Consider the following 13842-nt stretch of genomic DNA (forward strand, 5'->3'; position numbering starts at 1 on the left):
TGTCTCTACAACACTGTAGATGCTTGGTAGTAACTTGGAAAAAGCCACAGAGCCCCAAAAGAACACATGAAAGAGTACATAACCACAATCTTCAAAGGAAGTGGTAATAACATAGAAATATGTGTATAAGCCTAACTTTAGCATATTTCTTATCTGCTTCTAGTAAGCTCTTTATACTATTACTATTATCTTCATCACTCTAGACACCCCACAGTCTTCAATCTGAAAGTTATTTCAAGAAAAACAAAAGACGAAATACATTTAAAAGTGTTTATTTAGGTAAGAATCACTTAACTAGTCAACAAAGTTACATTGTAGCTTGTATATTTCGTAAAAATCATTTTAACTGTTCAACGTGTTGCATCAATATTCAGTGTACAAACGCATCACAGGCAAACATTTCACGGACAAAACACTGAAGTTCTTAAACAACAACATCGCATCACAAACTCTGGGGTTGAACAATCTCGACGGATCAACATGTCTTCCAACACAAATGTGAAACATACATTTTGGTACTTCTTTCAACGATTCAAGTCCGTTTTTTCCCCCAGTGCTTGACAATATCACACCGCACAAGAAATCAGTGTAGTACCTTTTCCACGATCCAACCAAACATTTGAATGCCGAGCATAGCTGGCATGAGTTGGGTGGAGTGGAAGCGAGTGGCTTTAAGTGTGTCTGATCTGTGACCCCCGGGTGTCGTCACAGAGATGTTAACCTCCATCCATTGGGCTAACAAACAAAGGTAATCCAGGCAAGGCCCCTGCTTGATACAGAGGGTTAAGAGCAGCAACAACCACCACAATAACAACACACCTCAACTGAGTCAACGCCAACCTCGGAGGTTTGGGGGGGGGGGGGAAAGAGGTTGGAAGAAGGAGAAGTCTGGCCAAGGGTGTTTGAGGTCCAAAACCATGCTGCAAAATTGACTGAATTATCAAGATGAAGAAAGATTTGTCAATTGTGTTCTCACAGGACCTGCAAATCAAACAAACAGTGTTAGCATTGACGCAAGGTGTCAGTCGGCGGGATCCAACCTATTACGGAGAGAAGGAGTCAACTATGGTTATTCAGCCGTGGTTCTGCAAAACACAAAGCGCTTCTGGATCCCATCCAGAACACCTGAGAAGAATAAGAAATGTTAGTCGTTCGAAGAGCTTTTAAACTTCAGGTTTAACAGGTTTTGGCCACGATAACATTTTAAGCAGCATAGCAGTTCACTGGATGTTCCAGGGCAAAAACCATAGACATTTCAAATAAAATAACCAATAGCAAAAACAATAAGACAATATGAGCAGATCGGTCAATCACTAAGACACTATGTAACATCTTGTTTAAAATCTAAATTAGTGCAGCTTTTAAAAAAATCATCAACATTTAAAACCGCTAAAGAGGAGTGCTCCAAACCTGGACATAAAAATCATTATGTTCATCATAAAGTTCATGCAAGTACATTGGCAGTAAAAACCTTAGAAAGAAGGTACAAATAGGTCCAATATGAACCTGTTCTCCGTTACCAGACATAACTTATGTCGTATACTAATGTGACTGAAATGGCATAGCCGATACTTTCAAAAATCCATAGGATTCAGAACTAAAACTCAATACAGTTAGAAAAAGCAAACAAAAGGAACAAAACAAAACTAGGTCAGTAGTCAAAGTGAAACCACGAAAGGGGAACAATGACAAACAAAACCACTTAAAAACTGTACCCTTCTATGTCTCGCAGGAAACGGCAAGATTTAGACTTACAGCTAATACTATTAGCATTTAAAATACTTTATAAATTATCAGTGCTGAGTGTTGGAGGGTAATTAAATATATACTATGAATAAGTATACTCAAATAAATTACTACAATAGATTCCTTGCCACAAATAATGGCATATTATTGTACCAAATTGGCATGTAATGGAAATATGTAACCTACGTTAAAAAGTACCTCATCTTACTGATACACCTAGATCCCAAGTTTCATTGCGCAACAGGCAATTGTTAAAGGATTTGGTAAAACACAGCACAGGGAGGGGAGTCAATGCAAGAAACAATACCAGGGGGGATAAAAACGAAACAATACCTTAAGAAAAATATTAGATCACAATGAATGACAGCTTGCATCAGAATTGAGCTTCATCGTAAAGCACAAGACACATAGACATTAGACACACAGACAAAGTTGTGGGCTGGAGAAGTTAAATCGGCTTCACATACCCATATCTTCATGGTATATATATAGGCCATATTTTATTTATTTCCCCTTAAAAAAAAGCCTTCAAATATCAACAAACAGAAACGGGGTCCAGGGTCTCTTTAGTTTCGGTTCAACACACAAATGAAACACTAGTAGAATAATTCAAGTCTGGACACATCAGTTGTTTTTTTATATAGACATATATAAAAAGTTAACTTGATACAACAAAGCACATAATGAGAACTCAAAAAGTTTGGAACAGCAATAAACATTCGGTGAAAGTTCTACTTGTTTGGTGTTATGTACATTACTAATACACTGATAATGGTTGCCCCCACACCTTCCGAAAATGTATTGCTCTGAACGACTTGAACGAAAATATACAAAATAATGTAATTATACTGCGACTGTTCTATTCTCATATCTTATTACTCGAGGTTTGCCACTTTTGGAAGCAAGGAAATGTCAACAATATTTTCAAAATAAAAACTTCACTAGACCGTGATCCAGCAACACTGAAATGTACTACGTTGTCTTCAGAAGTAAATTGGACTTTGCTGCACCAGACACCAGGTTTCCGTAAACCTGAAATGGATCAATACTAAATCAAATTAACTACCGAAGGAAGGGAACATCTTCATGACATCAAAAGACCTGTGTGTGTGTGTGTGTGTGTGTGTGTGTGTGTGTGTGTGTTATGTATGTGTTCATTAATCTAGATAATCACTCAGCATAGAAAGAGTTTGTAAATCAATTTGTTCTGGAAAGTAAAACAAAACACAAACGTCCTCTTTCCTTTTGCGGCTTGGTGTTCTTATCAGAATGCTAAACTACAAAGAGATTGTCAAGACTGCTACGACATTTTTAACTCTGGCCAATCACAAAAACAACAAACCAGTATCCTTGTTTTACCATTAAATCAAAAGGAAAGTTTACTATTAAATTATAGCTCTATATGAATATCAGCTAGTCAGAAAGGCATGCAAATCAGACCAAACCAGGCTTCCAACTGTTCCTAAATGAGCCATATCAATAGTTTTCATAATAGAAATCGGCCAACAACATTCATTGTATCAGTAATCCAATACAGATAAATATGAATTTATAGCAACTTAAACAAATCTGCTACAATGTAAAAATGTACCCTGCAAAAATCGGGAAGCTTCATAAGGTCTTTCTTTTTCCAATCAATCTGTGAAAGATATTGTTGACATAGTTTTATAGCCTACCAGCCATACTCAGCATTTCAATCATTATCCCAAAGGACCATGACAATCAAAAATCTTTAAAATAGAACTTGTAACGATAATTTATTCTGGAGCACACCCACTAAACCTGACATGTACCAATGAAATCAGAATATGCTAAAAAAATATACAAAACTAAAGTTGAGTGCATCAGAAAAGTAAAATAATGTCTAAAACCCATTTAGAGATCGCACCAATGTAGGCGGCCTACTCGTGTTTAACCAATTAAAAGACTAAATTAAAAGCTCAGTGATCAAGTAATGCTACCGGCCAAAATGGACTCTTTAGAGTGAGAAGGAAAATGGAACCAGTATACCAGTTAACGTCAATTAACTTAAAAGTGCAGAAGAAAACCTCACATATAGACACTATTATCCATGTTATCCAGTCTTAAATGTTAGGAATAAGATCTTACTTTATTTTGTATGGCCAGTCAATCTAGATTCTATTCGAACAAAAATCCATGGAACCATTACCTGACGCATGTGTAAGTTTGAATCATCCCCATCGTCATACCCTCAAACTGCATTTGACCAGAATTCTTGTTAATGGCTTTAATACGATCCTACATGTTCTCCACTAGGCAGTGCCATTTACCCAGAAACTATGCCATTTACCCAGCTGCTTGAGGAAGGGCCCTACCCAAAAAGCCCCCCCATACTGTACACAATCATTATCAAATGCTGCCATCTATAGGAGGAAAATGGCACTGCCAGAAGGGAAACAACATAGTGGCAAGCCTCGCTCCTCTTCTACACCTGTTTTACTCAGTAGCTTTCCTCGAATCCAAAAGACCTGTTCAGAAAAATGAGCAAAATCTTGAGGTACAGCTTAAAACAATAGCCTATACACAGGCAGATCTCCAGATCTCTTCTCTCTAACTGTTGATATCGATGGTGTTCACAACTGAGCCGAGGATGGGAGCAACCATTATCCAGTGTCAGCCACTACTTCTTGTTGTCGTAAGTGCCCGATGCACAAACCTTTTACTCAAACCTTTTCTCATATCTCAGATTTCTTCTGTCACAGTTTGAATGTCACCAGACCGGCGACCGTGAACATATTGTCACATGAAACCGGCATTGAACCTCCCCCCTTGACCGCAATTCAACCATGAGGAGAAAAAGACATGCTGCGTTGTGCTGAGGATTTCCACAGTAGATAGTCCGCAGGCCAGGCGGTTGGGGGTGCTTGTTGTGAGGAGGATGAGGGTACGGTGTAGGTTAGTGTTCCATAGGGACGTGGTTACATCTAGCTGAAGGAGCTGTACACGGGAGCCTCAAGGTTGAATAAGCATCTGACGCGACGTCCCCGCACCGGGCGCTCGCCTCCTCCCTCTACCGCTCGCTTCAGCCGTCAATCAGTGACACGTCAATGTGCGACAAATCTATCATATGCCTGTATGGTTACAAAAGGAGGATGTCTCGTTGAGTAAGTGTTCTAATTTGGCGTTAGGTGTAGGCCCTATTTTAGAGAGATGGGCCTCATTAGGATTTGTGGGTTTTAAAAAGGGAGAGTGAAACAAAGTGGTTTATTTACCTGTTGAAGCTGACTTGGAAACTCAGGGCATGCTGGGGATTGTGAAATTTGGCAATAGCTTTCCTCTGATGGGGCAGCATTTTGAACATCTGTAGCCGAATAAGCAGAAGAAGGGAAGAGCATGTGTTTAGAACAGGGCAGTTGCTGCTACTCTCATCTCAAGCTTCTCTCATCCATATTGGGCCCTGGTTGAAAGTAGCACACTATATGTGGAAAATAGGGTGTCGTTTGGGACACAGACATGGGGGGGGGGGCATACCTGGATGGGGCCGATGGAGTTGAGCAGGTTTTGGAGCTGCGTGTCCGTGGTGGATGTAGACAGGCCGTCTATGGACACAGTGCAGGCCTGGCTGTCCCCCGTCCCCGCCCCTCGCTGATTCTGTCTGGTGGGCATCAGGCGCCCACACCCCAGCTGACCCGCTCCTCCTGCCCCCGCTGCCCCTCTGGCTCTGCCACGCCCACACCCCAGCTGACCCGCTCCTCCTGCCCCCGCTGCCCCTCTGGCTCTGCCACGCCCCGGGACAACCACCTGTACCAGGCAGAGAGGAAAGCAAAGGGGGGGGGGAAGAGAGAGAGAGAGAGAGAGAGAGAGAGAGAGAGGAGAGGAGAGAGAGAGAGAGAGAGAGAGAGAGAGAGAGAGAGAGAGAGAGAGAGAGAGAGAGAGAGAGAGAGAGAGAGAGAGAGAGAGAGAGAGAGAGAGAGAAAGAAAGAGAGGAAACTGCTTGAACCTCTTATGCAAGCATGTTTATGTTTTAATTCCGTATCCAGCCGAGCGGAGACGAGATGTCTGACACATCTACCAGGGTCTACTGTTTTTCAGCATGAGTGAAAATTCAACAACCGGATGGTTTTCCTCCCTTCTATCTTCCCAAACACCTCCAGGCTGCTGAGCTGCTTTTTTTTGATTGACTCATCATATTTCTACATACGGCATCAACGTCAAGCCATGACGACTGCTGCCTGCGCGCTGTGTGCATCTGCTGCATCCAGGGAGAGACCCCAGAGTACAGAGAAGAGAACCAGCCAGGCGCCATGGTGGCTGACTCACCCGGTCAGCGTCGCCGAGCTGAGGGTGTCCGCCGAGACGACGGGCGGATGACAGGCGTGCAGAGATGCCAGGAGACCCTGTGTAGCATCTGTGTCACGCCGACTCTCAGCTTGTCAACATTACAATACCTGGCATAATGGCCTGTCATATTACTAGAGCTACTCCAAATGGTAAACCTACTAAATGGCAGGGGAATGCCAGAGGTATAAAAAACATATAGAGAATAGCAATGTGCTCAGAGGATTTCTTACATTTATATTTAAGATGAAAGACCTAGGTACCACTCCTATCCAAAACACAACACCTGTCCTTAACAAATATGACAGTATTAGACAATTTTGTATCATTTCATCAGAGGAAACACATGTTCTGTTGAAAATGGCACCCCATATGGCTCTGGTCAAAAGTAATGCACTATGTAGGGAATTGGGTGCCATTTGGGAAATGTTAAATGTTTTTATGTATTTTGTGTAGTGGTGGTAATGGTGCTAAGTGTGAGGAGGGAGAACAACCTACCCTGTTGCCCAGGCCCCCTCTGTCCCCCTGTGTGACCAGGCCCTGTATGGGCTGTCCTCCGGGGGGGTTGGCCAGGGTTATCTTCCTCACTGGGCCCTGGCGGAGATGGGGGGCTGGCCTGGTGGCCTGCTGCTGCTGGATGGGGGCGCTGATACCAATCACATCTGCTCCCTGGAGATCACACAGCACAGGGAAAATAAATAGACTGCAGGGCTGCGTCCCAAATTGCACCCTTTTCCCTATATACTGTGTGTTCAGAAAGTATTCACATCCTTTGCCTTTTTCCACATTTTGTTGTTACAGCCTGAATTTAGAATGGATTAAATTGACATTAGTCACTGGCCTACACCCAATACCTCATAATGTCAACGTGGAATTATGTTTTTGACATTTTTACAAATTAATAAAGAATTAAAAGCCAAAATGTCTTGGGTCAGTAAGTATTCAACCACTTTGTTATGGCAAGCCTAAATAAGTTCAGGAGTACAAATGTACTTAACAAGTCACATAAGTTGCATGGACACACTCTGTGTGCAATAATAGTGTTTAAGGTATCAACAAAAAATACTTAAAAAAATTATTGGATGAAACATTGAATTTGGCACTACTGCTATTAGCCAACAGAAACACATTGAATAACAGACTCAATACATGGAACAACAGATGGTCCCAAAAAATATTAAAAGGAAGTTTGTTCTGAAGTGCCTGTCCTACAGTTGAAGTCGGAAGTTTACATACACTTAGCTTGGAGTAATTAAAACTTGTTTTTCAACCACTCCGCAAATTTCTTGTTAAAAACTATAGTTTTGGCAAGTCGGTTAGGACATCTACTTTGCACAGTCGAGGCCAAAAGTTTTGAGAATGACACAAATATACATTTTCACAAAGTCTGCTGCCGCAGTTTGTATGATGGCAATGTTATGAAGTGATCAGATGAATTGCAATTAATTGCAAAGTCCCTCTTTGCCATGCAAATGAACTGAATCCCCCAAAAACATTTCCACTGCATTTCAGCCCTGCCACAAAAGGACCAGTGATTCTCTCGTTAACACAGGTGTGAGTGTTGACGAGGGCACGGCTGGAGATCTCTCTGTCATGCTAATTCAGTTTGAATAACAGACTGGAAGCTTCAAAAGGAGGGTGGTGCTTGGAATCATTGTTCTTCCTCTAACAACCATGGTTACCTGCAAGGAAACACGTGCCATCATCATTGCTTTGCACAAAAAGGGCTTCACAGGCAAGGATATCGCTGCCAGTAAGATTACACCTAAATCAACCATTTATCGGATCATCAAGAACTTCAAGGAGAGCGGTTCAACTGTTGTGAAGAAGGCTTCAGGGCGCCCAAGAAAGTCCAGCAAGCGTCAGGACCGTCTCCTAAAGTTGATACAGCTGCGGGATTGGTGCACCACCAGTACAGAGCTTGCTCAGGAATGGCAGCAGGCAGGTGTGAGTGCATCTGCACGCACAGTGAGGTGAAGACTTTTGGAGGATGGCCTGGTGTCAAGAAGGGCAGCAAAGAAGCCACTTCTCTCCAGGAAAAACATCAGGGACAGACTCATATTCTGCAAAAGGTACAGGGATTGGACTGCTGAGGACTGTGGTAAAGTCATTTTCTCTGATGAATCCCCTTTTCGATTGTTTGGGGCATCCGGAAAAAAGCTTGTCCGGAGAAGACAAGGTGAGCGCTACCATCAGTCCTGTGTCATGCCAACAGTAAAGCGTCCTGATACCATTCATGTGTGGGGTTGCTTCTTAGCCAAGGGAGTGGGCTCACTCACAATTTTGCCTAAGAACACAGCCATGAATAAAGAATGGTACCAACACATCCTCCGAGAGCAACTTCTCCCAACCATCCAGGAACAGTTTGGTGACGAACAATGCCTTTTCCAGCATGATGGAGCACCTTGCCATTAAGGCAAAAGTGATAAGTGGCTCGGGGAACAAAACATCGATATTTTGGGTCCATGGCCAGGAAACTCCCCAGACCTTAATCCCATTGAGAACTTGTGGTCAATCCTCAAGAGGCGGGAGGACAAACAAAACCCCACGAATTCTGACAAACTCCAAGCATTGATTATGCAAGAATGGGCTGCCATCAGTCAGGATGTGGCCCAGAAGTTAATTGACAGCATGCCAGGGCGGATTGCAGAGGTCTTGAAAAAGAAGGGTCAACACTGCAAATATTGACTCTTTGCATTAACTTCATGTAATTGTCAATAAAAGCCATTGACACTTATAAAATGCTTGTAATTATACTTCAGTATTCCATAGTAACATCTGACAAAAATATCTAAAGACACTGAAGCAGCAAACTTTGTGAAAATTAATATTTGTGTCATTCTCAAAACTTTTGGCCCCGACTGTATATGACAAGTCATTTTTCCAACAATTGTTTACAGACAGATTATTTCACTTATAATTCACAATTCCAGTGGGTCAGAAGTTTACATAAACTAAGTTGACTGTGCCTTCAAACAACTTGGAAAATTCCAGAAAATAATGTCATGGCTTCAGAAGCTTCTGATAGGCTAATTGACATAATTTGAGTCAATTGGAGGTGTACCTGTGGATATATTTCAAGGCCTACCTTCAAACTCAGTGCCTCTTTGCTTGACATCATGAGAAAATCAAAAGAAATCAGAAGAAGACCTCAGAAAATAAATTGGAGACCTCCACAAGTCTGGTTCATCCTTGGGAGCAATTTCCAAACGCCTGAAGGTACCACGTTCATCTGTACAAACAATAGTACGAAAGTATAAACACCATGGGACCACACAGCCGTCATACCGCTCAGGAAGGAGACGCGTTCTGTCTCCTAAAGACGAACGTACTTTGGTGCGAAAAGTGCAAATCAATCCCAGAACAATAGCAAAGGACCTTGTGAAGATGCTGGAGGAAACAGGTACAAAAGTATCTATATCCACAGTAAAACGAGTCCTATATCAACATAACTTGAAAGGCAGCTCAGCAAGGAAGAAGCAACTGCTCCAAAACCGCCATAAAAAAGCCAGACTACGGTTTGCAACTGCACATGGGACAAAGATGGTATTTTGGAGAAATGTCCTCTGGTCTGATGAAACAAAAATACAACTGTTTGGCCATAATGACAATCGTTACGTTTGGAGGAAAAAGGGGGAGGCTTGCAAGCTGAAGAACACCATCCCAACTGTCAAGCACGGGGGTGGCAGCATCATGTTGTGGGGGTGCTTTGCTGCAGGAGGGACTGGTGCACTTCACAAAATAGATGGCATCATGAGGTAGGAAAATTATGTGGATATATTGAAGCAACATCTCAAGACATCAGTCAGGAAGTTAAAGCTTGGTCGTAAATGGGTCTTCCAAATGGACAATGACCCCAAGCATACTTCCAAAGACAAAATGTGACAAAATGGCTTCAGGACAACAAAGTCAAGGTATTGGAGTGGACATCACAAAGCCCTGACCTCATCCTACAGAAAACATGCAGCAGAACTTAAAAATTGTGTGCGAGCAAGGAGGCCTACAAACCTAACTCAGCTACACCAGCTCTGTCAGGAGGAATGGGCCAAAATTCACCCAACTTATTGTGGGAAGCTTGTGGAAGGCTACCCGAAACGTTTGACCCAAGTTAAACAATTTAAAGGCAATGCTACCAAATACTAATTTAGTGTATGTAAACTTCTGACTCACTAGGAATGTGATGAAAGAAATAAAAGCTGAAATAAATCATTCTCTCTACTATTATTCTGACATTTCCCATTCTTAAAATAAAGTGGTGATCCTAACTGACCTAAGACAGGGAATTTTTACTAGGATTAAATGTCAGGATTTATGAAAAACCGAGTTTAAATGTATTTGGCTAAGTTATATGTAAACTTCCGACTACAACTGTATATCTGAGAGAACTAAGAACTATTTATCCCCTTATTTTAGGCACTAAACTCCATATATACATCCATTCATTTTTTAAACTGGTACCAGGGACCTTTTGATAAGTCTTAGGAGTGGTCATAATAGTTTGCAGGCCAAACCATTACAGATGTTTTTGTAAGAAGAACGATTTTCGGGATGTCTCATGGTCTGACAAACACCACTCTAGCTCTGCCACCTTTCACCGCAGATGCAGAAATGCAATATCGGCAGACGCGGTGGATTGAGACGCAGCCCAGGCAAAAAAACGGATATCTTTAGCTTAAACAGACGGATTTTGATAATCATTTTTTATTATTATGTTAATTAGATTTCTGTAGGGGCGCGGAAATTGTAGGCCAAGGGCTAACATGATTTTTTTGTGACTACCTTATCTCTGTAGACCTGGGAGGTTTTCCTGTGGTTGGCTAAGAAGGGCACCTATTGGTAGATGGGCAAAATAAAAAGCAGACATTGAATATCTCTTTGAGCATGATGAAGTTATTTATTACACTTTGGATAGTGTATCAATACACCCAGTCACTACAAAGATACAGGCGTCCTTCCTAACAGAGTTGCCGAAGAGGAAGGCAACTGCTTAGGGATTTAACCATGAGGCCAATGGTGACTTTAAAACAGTTACAGAGTTTAATGGCTGTGATAGAAGAAAACGGAGGATGGATCAACAACACTGTAGTTACTCCACAATACTAACCTAATTGACAGAGTGAAAAGAAAGAAGCCTGTACAGAATAAAACACGTTCCAAAACATGCATCATGTTTGCAAAAAAAGTAATACTAAAATAATACTGCAGAAAATGTGGTAAAGCTTTGTCCTGAAAACAAAGTGTTATGTTTGGGACAAATCCAATAAAACAGAGTACTGAGTATCACTCTCCATATTTTCAAGCGTAGTGGTGGCTGCATCATATTATGGGTATGTTTGTAATCTTTAAAGACTGGAGAGTTTTTCAGGATAAAAAAAAGACACGGAATGGAGCTAAGCACAGGCAAAATCCTAGAGGAAAACCTGGTTCAGTCTGCTTTCCACCAGACACTGGGAGACAAATTTACCTTTCAGCAGGACAATAACCTAAAACACAAGGCCACATTTACACTGTAGTTGCTTACCAAGAAGACAGTGAATGTTCCTGAGTGGCTTTGACTTAAATCTACTTGAAAATCTATGCCAAGACCTGAAAATGGTTGTCTAGCAATGATCAACAACCAATGACAGAGCTTGAAGAATTTTGAAAAGAATAATGGGCAAATGTTGCACAATCCAAGTGTGGAAAACTCTTAGAGAATTACCTATAAAGACTCACAGCTGTTATCACTGCCAAAGGTGCTTCTATAAAGCATTGACCTGGGGGTGTGAATACTTAAGTAAATTATATAAATCTGTATTTCATTTTCAATAAATTTGCTAAAATGTCATGCTTTTACTTTGTCATTATGGGGTATTGTGTGTAGATGGGTGAACAGCAATTCTATTTCATCCATTTTGAATTCAGGCTGTAACACAACAAAACGTGGACTAAGTCAAGTGGTATTAATACTTTCGGAAGGCATTGCACTCCTTTTAACTTATTGTAGTGCACTACCCATAGGGGGTTCTGGTCAGAAGTTGTGCACTTTGTAGGGAATAGGTTGCCATTTCGGACGTATACCCTTTGATCGATTGCCTTTCCACACATTTCTTGGTTTTAACACACAGTTATACAGTGTATTGTCCGACTGGAGTCCTAAGTCCTTGAAAACAATACAAGTGCCCGGCGATGCAGAGAACACAGACCGATCACGGATTCCAGAATGGTTGAAAAAGATCCTGCCGAAATGGACCGCCAGAGCAATGTCTGAGGCGAGTCTGGCTTCCCCGTTCACACCTTACAATACCCATGAAGACATTAGCTTTGAGGTGGAGCAGTGTGGGCCTCATGCTGTGAATGGATACAACATGGGATGGTGGATGGACACTCTCGTTATTAAATAGAGTTACAGATAGCTAGGGCTGTGCAGCCTACAATTACCATGCATACACACACACACGACACACAAACGTGCACAGGCTGACACAGCTGAAAGGTCGTCTCCCGTCTTCTCTCTTATTCTAAATGTGACAGATCAATACCGGGGAGGGAGAGAACGGTGGAGAGAAAGACAGCAGTGATATATATGACTGACCTGTCTCTTGCCCCCCCCCCAAGCAAATGGATTAATCCTCCTATAGAAATCTACAGCTGCTGATTGCACCCATCAGATGCTAAGCTGAATTACAACCGAGTGACATGTTCCCTGTCCCTTTACCCCTCCCCCTCTACTCCCCACCCCACTTGCTTTTGTGCCGCATTGTAGGGCCCTGTTCTGTCTGATGAAAATTTTATTTCCCCCCTTATCTGCGCTGCCTAAGCTATACAAATCCAAATCCCTCCAAAGTGGTGACTTTTTTACACAGGTATTATGGCGCAGAACCGCCCTGTTAAAGGAAGATTAATTGCCGCGCGTCGGGGTTTGACGGTTGACGTTTCTATAGCTCACACACCTGAGAGACGGCTGATGGAGAGCGCGAGAGGGAGGGAGAGAGAAGGAGAGGGCGAGGGAGAGAACATTGTCAAGCTGCCGTCGATGACAGCGGAACAATGTGGAAGAGAGAGCATCAGGAGAATCTGCTTTTCAGCACAGCTATGGGCTCCCTCCCTCTCTCTCTCTTTCTCCCTCTGAGATGCAGCACTTCAGATAGCTCGGCACAGGTTTCTATTAACGCGGCTGACACCTAGTTATCTTAATCTAAGGCAGCAGAGAGAGAGAGAGCCTGCAATTCAGCCTTTACAGCCTTACCCTCTGGGATGGCGGCAACGCAGCTTACTCCAAAATACTATCACGTCTCACAAAGGCCTCATCAACAACAAATATGAATGTTTGAACACAAAGCCATTTCCAATTTACAAACGAGTTGAATTCATAATTAAGGCGGCGGCAGTGACTTGATCAAATGAGAATAAAATGATCGACGCTGACAAAGGAGGGATTGAATCGGGACACAGTTGGCTTATAACGCTCTTTTCTTTTTACACTTCAAGTTCCCTTGTCTTTATCTTTTTGCCTTTAAAAGGACAGACGCCAACCTTTAAGGGCAGTGGACTGGTGTCGCCACCAAATAAATGCTATAAATGTCAGATGAATGCCAGACAGTTTATTGACTGGCGCCTTTCACTATTTAAAGGTAATATTAGTGTGGAAGCACCTAATCTTCAATACCACCACTCAAACAAAGGGAATCAGACACTTTATGGATCCATTTTGCCAACATGAAACCGACAGAGAGCCATATGTCATTCGGAATAGGTTACATAAAATTAGTTCCTCCTACGGAGTGAGTGACATTTAAAAGTATCTGGAAATTCTTA

At 42.1% G+C, this 13842-nt stretch overlaps 1 protein-coding gene across 6 annotated transcripts in view; it reads right to left on the reverse strand.

The window, feature by feature from the left end:
- Positions 1 to 256: 256 nt before the first annotated feature.
- The window catches only part of LOC106578609 (RNA-binding protein 33), a 44893-nt gene continuing 31307 nt past the window's right edge, over positions 257 to 13842 (reverse strand). For all 6 annotated transcript variants that reach the window (XM_045702169.1, XM_045702172.1, XM_045702171.1 and 3 more), the window contains exons 16-19: positions 6544 to 6714; positions 5239 to 5508; positions 4980 to 5068; positions 257 to 4838 (exon numbers count right to left, since the gene is read on the reverse strand). In XM_045702169.1, the coding sequence (XP_045558125.1) occupies positions 4790 to 4838; positions 4980 to 5068; positions 5239 to 5508; positions 6544 to 6714 (579 nt within the window). In that variant the 3' untranslated portion in view covers positions 257 to 4789. The remainder of the gene's footprint in view (positions 4839 to 4979; positions 5069 to 5238; positions 5509 to 6543; positions 6715 to 13842) is intronic.

Source organism: Salmo salar, chromosome ssa19 (genome assembly GCF_905237065.1).
Source record: "Salmo salar chromosome ssa19, Ssal_v3.1, whole genome shotgun sequence".
NCBI classification, from domain to species: domain Eukaryota; kingdom Metazoa; phylum Chordata; class Actinopteri; order Salmoniformes; family Salmonidae; genus Salmo; species Salmo salar.